This window comes from Gadus macrocephalus, chromosome 7, assembly GCF_031168955.1.
Source record: "Gadus macrocephalus chromosome 7, ASM3116895v1".
NCBI classification, from domain to species: Eukaryota; Metazoa; Chordata; class Actinopteri; order Gadiformes; family Gadidae; genus Gadus; species Gadus macrocephalus.
Genome location: NC_082388.1, coordinates 3,074,472 through 3,084,095, shown reverse-complemented (window position 1 = coordinate 3,084,095; position 9,624 = coordinate 3,074,472). Strand labels below are relative to the sequence as shown.

At 42.4% G+C, this 9,624-nt stretch overlaps 1 protein-coding gene across 1 annotated transcript in view; it reads left to right on the top strand.

Annotated features, from left to right (window-relative positions):
* Nucleotides 1–3,360: 3,360 nt before the first annotated feature.
* prkx (protein kinase X-linked) overlaps nt 3,361–9,624 on the top strand; it is a 66,275-nt gene continuing 60,011 nt past the window's right edge. Inside the window, 2 exon segments of the mRNA XM_060055554.1 lie at nt 3,361–3,509; nt 3,877–4,097. Of these exon segments, the coding sequence (XP_059911537.1) occupies nt 3,941–4,097 (157 nt within the window). The 5' untranslated portion in view covers nt 3,361–3,509; nt 3,877–3,940.

The following is a 9,624-nucleotide window of genomic DNA, read 5'->3' as shown; positions in this document are numbered from 1 at the left end:
TCCCTTCTCAGCTCCTTCTGAACTGATTTTACCCCCTCTCTGTCTCCTGCCATGAAAGCCCTCTTCTTCCTGTTAAGTAGGATTTTAATGTTCTTATTAATCCAGGGTTTGTTGTTAGGAAAACAGCGGACCTTCTTGATGGGTACAACGCTGTCCTCACAGAACCTGATGTAATCCGTAATGCAATGGGAGAGTCCCTCAATGTCCTCTGCGTGGTCTTCCTGGAACAGATCCCAGTCTGTTCTCTGGAAGCAGTCCTGCAGGGCCTCCTCAGCCTCTCTAGACCACACCTTCACAGTCCTTGTTTATAACAGGCTTGTACACAGGTGTAAGGTGTATCAAGTTGTGGTCAGACTGGCCGAGGGGTGGGAGGGGAGAGGAGCTGTATGCCTCCCTCACATTGGCATAAAGACAGTCCAGAATTTTATTTCCTCTGGTTTTACATTTCACATACTGTGTGAAGCTAGTCAGAGTTTTGGAGAGAGAGACATGATTGAAGTCTCCGTTGATTATCATGAGCGCTGTGGGGTGCCGAGTCTGTAATCTCGCGACGGTAGAGTGGATGACGTCACAGGCGCGCGCTGCCACTGCGGACGGTGGTACATACACAACAACAACGATGACGTGAGAGAACTCCTGAGGCAGATAGTATGGCCTCAATCCCACAGCTAACAGTTCGATATCTGGAGTACAGATGCTCTCCTTCACGGTAACATGTCCGGGGTTACACCATTTTGTGTTCACAAAGACGGCTAGACCCCCACCTTTCTTCTTTCCGCTCAGTCGTCCCCTGTCCGCTCTCGCTAGCGTGAAGCCAGCCAACTCGATAGCACAGTCCGGTATATCCCTATGTAGCCATGTCTCCGTGAAGCACAACAAACTACACTCCCGGTACACACACTGACCGCTCGCCAAGGCTGTTAGTTCGTCCGTTTTGTTGGCCAACGATCTCACGTTCCCCATCACGATAGATGGAAGGCAAGGTTTAAATCTCCTGTGCGTCTCCCGTCTCAACCTTGCCTTCGTTCCGGCTCTCGTTCCCCTCCGGTGTCTCCTAAGCTCCGCAGGTATGCCCGCGGGTGGGGCTCCAACGGCCCCGGCCGTTGATCCCGGCCGGTACATCAGCAGCCCTTCCCTCGTATGGGTAATCATTGTTTGGTCCACGAGTATCACAAATTACACTAAAAACTACACTAACACTAACTTAAACTAATGATCAAATGTGTTTAAAAGATTAAAGGCACCTTCCAGCGAATATCAGAAAGATGTCAAGTTGAAATAATAGTAGCAATTAGAAGAAAAAAAAAAAGTAGGAACTGCAAGAGCTACTGCAACAGGCAGCCACCCTCGACGGCGCCATGGCAACCAACCATAGCCTATTTAGTAGGCTATAATGTTTAATTTAATCTGTAGGAGTCAGTATGAACATTAAGGTCATCTTTTTGAACTTCATCGATCCAACATATAAAATGTGAGATTACAACAACACTATAGAATAATGTGTGTATCACAAATTGGTACATCACTTCAATCTAAAGTTTAACACTGCATCGCTAGCATGATCGCTAAGCCTAACATATAACTTAGATCTAACTTTAAGCTAATGTTAACTAATTTACTTTTTTATAATTAATTATAATTAATAATTATTAGTATAGAAATTATCTTTTACATACCTGTAAAGTGCTATCTTGGATTCCGTTCGATTCACGCAGTTGATACCAACACAACCAGTAATTTTTGTCTTGATTGATGACTATCTTCTGGAGTGAGTTTGGTGAAAAGGGAAGCATGTTCACATGATCAAATTATAGAGAACGCATTGTCCATTCCCAACTTCAATCCCTCACCGCTAGTTCAATGTGTGCAGCGTCGGCCCATCGACGGTACATTGTAAAGTTTCTTATGAGTTTTGCATAAAATATATTTATAATAGAAATCTATAATGTTAAATAATGTCAAACATTACAGCTCTCCAGAAATAGTAAAGTATGCTACCATTGGATGTCTACAGTTGATGTTTGCTAGCCGCCTTAATCCTTTTTTCTTATATTTATATTTTATCTATTGCAAAAAAAATAATATAAAATGATACCGTAATGGACCTGTTCTTTGTCTTTGGATCTTTTGAATAAAAGGATCAATGTATGGTGAATCGCAATGATCGCAAGCAGAGGAACGTGAGAGTTATTGAGCAGCAGCTGAACCAGTCTAAAAATCGGACACGAGAAGTTAACGGAGCAGTGAACTATAGGCCCTCTCTGATGCCAGGTCGAAACAACATTTGTTTCACTATGACTCCTTTCAGCTGCCCACTCCTCCTTCTCCAGCAAAAAATAATTACAGAAAACGGCTAATAAAACGCTTGAGGTGGCTTTTTGAAAATAAATAACTTAAATTTTTTTAGTACATGGCATAAAGATAATTATGTGCCTTTGATTGATATCCAGAAATTTTTTGCGGAGACACATTCCTGCTCCCCACTTGTATTGGAGGTGGTACAACCTGAGACAATAAAAAAGAATTGCCTTTTTTTTTTTTTTTTGTACCGAACTCCTACTGAACCGTGATGTCTGAACCGAGGTATGAACCGAACCGTGACTTCAGTATACCGTAATACACCCCTATATCATACTGACTTTATTGCTGTTGGTGATGTATGATACTGAGTGGTTTGATGTCAGTGAAGGAAACCCAAAATTTTGTAATATTAAAAATTGCTTTAACCAATGAAACATTTCAAATGTATAATATTGACAATTGCTGTAACTGAAGGAAACACACAATACTATACTACTGAAATAAATGCTGTAACGGGAAAAAGCCAATTATTGTATACTGTGTTTTTGAATGCCGACCTTAAACTAAATATTTTGCGTCCCAGGTTCAATGTGCCCCTCCAACAAAACAACTGGCCCCAGTCTGGCCCCCCCATGAAAACTGGTCTAGAACCGCCCCTGATAAGGAGGTCAAAGTATAAAAACGTTAAAAACAAAATAAATACACGTATCAAATATTATAATGGTAAATGTCTAAATAATAAAAAATCATAATAATAAAAAATATAGCCTATATATATTTATTTCTTAAATATGTTAAATGTTAAATACCCCCATTTTCTTTTTTTATATGTATATATTTTTTTGCGTATTTAACATTCTAATATTTAAATGTTTATTTATTTTGTATTTAACGTTTTTATACTAACGTGCAGGCATTCATCGTGACACGGAACCCAGGCCAAAACGTAGCTCTTCCATGGTCCTTGTTCCATACACCTCCCACCACGCCCTTCCCGACCTCCCATTGGCCAACACCCGACGCCAGTCGCCCTCTCATTGGTGCATTTTGTAAACAGCGCGGCTGGCCGCTTCCGTGTTGATGTGGTCGCAGGGTGAGGTGTTGTGCTGTCAGCTAAACAGTGAAGGATTACCGGGAGCGGAACACCAAAGCCGGGGAAAGGATGTTAAACTTCCCGTTAGGAACCGCTTCGACTCCTTGTTGTTTTCGTACGAAACTCCACACACACAGATTCAGGGCTTTTCCCGCGTTTGACCCATGTATAAATTGTGTTTTTGAAGCTAACGCGGCGGTGTTGCTACCCAGACGAGCTAACGCGGCATGCTAACGCGGTGGCGTTGCTAACCAGACGAGCTAACGCGGCACAGCGAGGCGCACCTGTCGCCACACGTCGTCTGCTTTTAGTCTAGTTTACTCGTTTAGTTAGCCCTCTTTATTACTCTAAACGTTGTATCCCACTTCCAGTACCTCCGGTCTGGTTCCATACGACCACAGTTCCAAGTTAAACAAGTTCACTGACCGCCAGAGCTGAACAAAGACCCACAGAATACAAAGCGCTTCCCTTCAAACCCCCAGAAATGGCGTAACGTCGCTCTGACGCGCATCACCTGACCGTAAGCTCCATCCCTGGATCATCACCATGGCATCCCCCAAGGCTAACGTTGGAGTGCAGCCGGACTCGAACCCGCACCCTCTGAAAGAGAGCAGGAGTGGCAACGCGGTGGCGGAAGACGAGGCAGCGACGCGCAGTGAGCGCGTGTACAGCCTGGACGACCTGGAGACGATCGCAACCGTGGGTGAGTCTTGAGTGACAGGTGACAGTGGACACGCATGCACGCGCGTGTGGAGTTTAGGGTCGTGTGGATGTCTGGCGGTTTCGATGGGTTGCACGTTTGCAGGTTCGAAGCAGACAGACAGATATCTAGATTAATAGACAGACATCTAGGTTTACAGACAGACAGACAGACAGACAGACAGACAGACAGACAGACGGATAGGTAGACGGATAGGTAGACAGACAGATATTTAGGTTATTATACAGATGGACAGATGGATAGGTAGACAGACAGACAGACAGACAGATATCTAGGTCAATAGACAGATTGGTAGACAGCAGACGCAAAGATATCTGTTAAGATAGATGGGTAGACGGATAGCTAGCTAGGTAGTCAGACAGACGGTTAGGTAGACAGACCGACACACCCTTACTCACGTGCTGAAGTTGTTGGGTTGCTGGAGAAACACCAATAGCGACTGGCCCATCCCAGTAACCTAACTGGTACAGTGAGTCAGTATTATTCCTTGTCTTTAAAAGATCATTAAAACTAGACGAAGCCATTAGTCAGTATTAATCCTTTTATTCACCATGACTTGCTTGTTGATGGACACAGAGATTGTGCCAGCAATGTTGTGGTAATGTCACTTTAAAACAATATTCAGCATTGTGTAGCCGTAGCGTCTTATCCTAGCTATCTGTGTTGTGTACGAGGAATGGGTTAACCTAGCTTTGTTAGTGCTTTGCACTCACTGTACCGACAGAGATATATTGTTGTTTAGCTTCTTCTGACAAATGGACTTACTGTAAGTCGCTTTGGATAAAATCGTCTACTAAACGACCTCAATGTAAATGGAATGTCATGTTATATAAATATAAACCAATACAGGTGTTGTTTGCTAGTGCTCTGTTTGGCATTTCTGTTATGTTGTCCTCCAATATTTGTGTTGGTTTTTGAGCGACATTCTCAGACACGCTCCTACAGGAATGTTTCTGAGTACGGCCTCTATCAGTGGCCGGCTGCTGATACGAACACTGAGGTTGTGTATGACTCTGTTTCTCAGAGTGGAAGGCCAAAAACGCCAACACATCCATCCATACACACATTCACGCATTCATACCGACATTCACATATCCATGAATACATTCACCCATATTAACCCATTCATACACATACTCAACCATGCATACACATTCACCCATTCATACCAACATGCATCCGTACACCCATTCCCCAATTCAAACACACTGTGGCACTGCGGTTGGCGAGGTACCACACATCAAGACTCTCCTGCCAAAGACTCCAAAGCTCCTGCGTCTGAATCAATAATTGATAAGCTGTCCACCCTGCTGGCCTCAGCCTCTTTCCTCTCCTCTCATCACAACAGCCATCGGGTCTTCACTGTAACGCGAGAATCATCAACCAATCTGTTTGTCGAGAGAGAGAGAGAGAGAGAGAGAGAGAGAGAGAGAGAGAGAGAGAGAGAGAGAGAGAGAGAGAGAGAGAGAGAGAGAGAGAGAGAGAGAGAGAGAGAGAGAGAGAGAGAGAGAGAGAGAGAGAGAGAGAGAGAGAGAGAGAGAGAGAGAGAGAGACTAACAAAAGGCTTAACGTGGTGGGACATAAGGAGGAACCAGGGTCAGCTAATGGGCAATTCAGAGCTCCGGATCCGAACAAAATTTGTCCGTCCGTACCAGACGTTGTCTCCGGAACTTCCCTTCATACCTCCGTTCGGTTTCAGCTTTGTTATGGATTTTACGCAATACATCTTGAGTCTAGAGGGCAGTAACTGTCGTGTCGCAAATTACCGGCATCGACAATCACAAACATGGCATCTGTAGAGGATATGATTTTGCTTTGTCATTCGAAAAAGGCGCAAAAACTGTAGGCCTACGCGGCGGTGGCATGTGACACCCCTCACCAACCCGCATATTCTCTCCTCAGTGTTGCGCCATTTTTGAATGACCAGCTACAACTCATCGTCAAAGCAGGTGAACAATAAAATAACAAGGTCAGTTAAATAGTAGGGCTGTGAATAACTCAAATTTTTCACGGTTGAATAATTGGTGGGTGGTATGAACGAATAATCACTTATTTGATGTGTGCCGACATTCGAAAAAGAAAGCCATGGATCGTCGGTAAGAATCACAGTATCTTAAACGCAAAAAAACAACTACCTGACAAGTAGTTCCAGTCAACTCCATCTTAATTCGCCGGGTATTTCAATGTAGCTATCTAGCCGTAGCTAGTCGACCGGAAGTTTCAATACAAAGCGGAAGACAATAACATTTGAAAAGTGGCGTAGCGGAATAAGGTGAATAGACCCTATAGTATCTGTGTAATAAAGGCTGAATCGCGACTGTTAATACTTTCAACGTAAAGTGTCAGTTTTTCCCCTATATGCACCTAGCAGCGGTGGTACGCCGCTGCTGAAATATGACTGCCGCTGCTGAATTTTATTTTTTTAACAAGATGAGAGGAGAGCTTCAGCTTATCTCTTTAAAATACGAATGGTATATTATTTTGCGCTACGCAAAATAATATAACATTCCGTGCGCTACATATGCAGGTCAATTCACACACTTCTGAGTAAAGCATATAAAAGGAGAGGAGAGCTCCGTCTTATCTCTTTAAAAAACTAATATTATATTTGTTTGTGCTTCCAACGCTTCATATCCAGGTCAATTCAGTAGGGTTGCCCCGGTATACGGTATTACCGGTGATACCGGTGTTGAGGCCAGCACCGATTAGTTATTTTTTTTTCAGTAATAAAAAAAATAATCTGTAAAAAATAATAATATAATTATAATTAAGAAAATAAAAATCTGTAAAATGGCCACTGTTCTGCTCTGTAGGAAAAGGAACTGGCGTGCCAAGAATTGGCGTGCTTCCTTACAAGACCGGTAACCATAGCAACGCCGGTAAACAAACCCTGCAAAGCCCAATCCCTACGAGAGCTCCCCGCGCTACGGCCATCCGGAGGCGCACAGAGCTTTTCAATTCAAATCAATTCAACTTTATTTCGCCATGTATACAGATACTAGGAATTTGAATTGGTCTTCTCCATGCAGGCAACAACCAGTAAAACAGAAAGACAAAAACACAATACAAGCAGTAAACAGTAAACAGTACTATTATGAGCAATAAATTAATAGGAATGGAGATAGTGCAGTGTTAAATAAAATTAAAGTGCAATGGTGTCCAAGTTTAAGAGTTATTTAAGAGGGCTACTGCTTGGGGGAAAAAACTGTGGAGGTGACGTGATGTTTTGGCCGTGATACTATATATAAAATTATATTATACTGTACTATATATTAGAGCTGTAGCGACGCGTCAACGTCAAAAATTCGTCGACGTCAAATTTCTCTGTCGACGATTTTCGAGGACAATGGACAACAACACAGAGAACACAGTTCACACTTTGCTGAGTCTGTTGCTTATTTGGATGTATGTTTACCGTTTAATTGGAAAGAAGGCTCGTCGCCTTTATTATGTCCGTGGTCGTCGCATGGACTATACGTCATCTCAGCTCAGGTTGCGTAGCCGTGCGTGTGCGCGACTGCGCGTGTCGGCTCATTAGCATCTGTACCGTAGCGGCCCGTACCGTAGCAGCACACCTCTCCCAAGTGGCCAAATTGGCCTGGCCTGGCCAGACTGGCCACACTCACACTGGCAGATTTGAGCACGGCTGGCCTTTCATTTTGTATAACAGTGAAACTATTTTATTTATTTTACTTTGTGTAAAGCAGAAGGTTTTTTGCTGTGCAAAACTGTTGTTAAATAAAGTATATTATTAAGATTTTTTTGGTATTTATTTGATACATTATGTTTTTTATTAATCGTTTACCCCCAGCCCTACTATATATAGAACGTTATAAGACGCTGTCACCGAGAATTGGCGCGCTACCTAGAGATGTCCCGATCAAACTTTTTAGCTCCCGATCCGATTCCGATATTTTCATGTTGCTCCCGATCCGATCCCGATATTTCCCGATACTGGTTTTTCGATACCAATTTCCGATATCACTTTTTGTGTTGACAAAGAACATTTAATTTCCTGTACATTAAGAAATAGACAGGCATCCAAGCTGTTCTCAATAGCTTTTATTCTCTCACGTTAACATAACATAACATAAGCATTACTTGTAAACATAACATAAAGTAAAGTTTTGGTTGCTTAACTTATTTGAGGCAACAAGTTTCCACCCTTTTTTCAAGTAAGCTTATTATTTTTTACAATGTGGGTGTGTAATAATAGTGTAATAGAGCTTCTTATTTCCTCCATCTTAATCAACTGCACTGACTTCTTCAGTTCAGTGCAGGTTTTTTTTAATGAAAACCAACATCTGCACCATCTCGGCTGACAACCGGTTCCTTTTCTCATCAAGGACATTCGACAATGCACTAAACAGTCTCTCACTGTCCACCGATGTACAAGGTGCGCAAAGAAACTTTGTGGCTGTATCAGCCAGTGCGGGTCGCTGTGTAGCATGTGCCCACCAGTAGTGTAGAGGATTATCTGACCTTGGGATGGTTTGTTCAGCCAGCATTGAGAAGAGCCGTGGAATGATCCATAATAATGTAAGGTTTAGAAGTTAAATATTTGAAAGTTGTAGAATAAATTAATTTCATTTACATTGGAGTTAATTTGCTAGAAATGTACTTACAATGTTTAGTCAGTTAATCATTTACATATTTATGTCACACAATTATTACTTACATATTTACATATTTAACACAATCAGGATATTCTGTTGAATCTGCCTCTCTGAGTCCCTCATGTTTACCTCAGTCTTAATTCTAGCTTCTGATTGGTTAGTTCAGTCACGTGATGGGTCCGAACAAGGAAGTGTTTGAAAATAGTTTTGCGTTAACGCCGATAACGGCCCACCACTAATATATATATATATATATATATATATATATATATATTAGGGATGGGCGTGAGGAATCGATTACTCGAGTACTCCTCGTTACAAATGAACTCGGTTGGTGGACAGGCAAACTCGAGTTTGCATGTTCACACACAAACAAAGTTTTCTGAAGCAAATGTATCAATTTTCTGTACGGCGCCACTAACGCATGCCGTGGGCACAAAGAAAATGAAATGTATCAAATTTCTGTGTGGCGCCGGCCGTGCCGTGTGCAGGCACGCCAGAATTCAAAAAGTTAAGAGATGGCGGTTAAAGCAAAGCGCAGCGAAGAATTGAAATACTTTAAAGAAATAGGAGATCATAAGGTGAAATGTAAAATATGCCAAGCGAAATCGAGCTACCAGAGTACTACAAGTACTATGCGGCAACATATGCTCCTGAAACACAACGGTGAGTTCGGGAAAGCAGACCCGCAGCAACCAAGTGTGTCGGCTATTTTCCCCGCCGCAAGACGCAGCTGTAATCCCGGCCGTAGAGAAGATCACCACGCTGAGTATTTCCATAGTCCATTTGCTGCAGTTTTATTTGCAGCTTTAAATTATTTGCAATGGTTAGGCTACTTGTTTCGTTTTTGTTTTTTTTAAACCGTTACAGGCCTTGGTTCGACGTGATTTAAA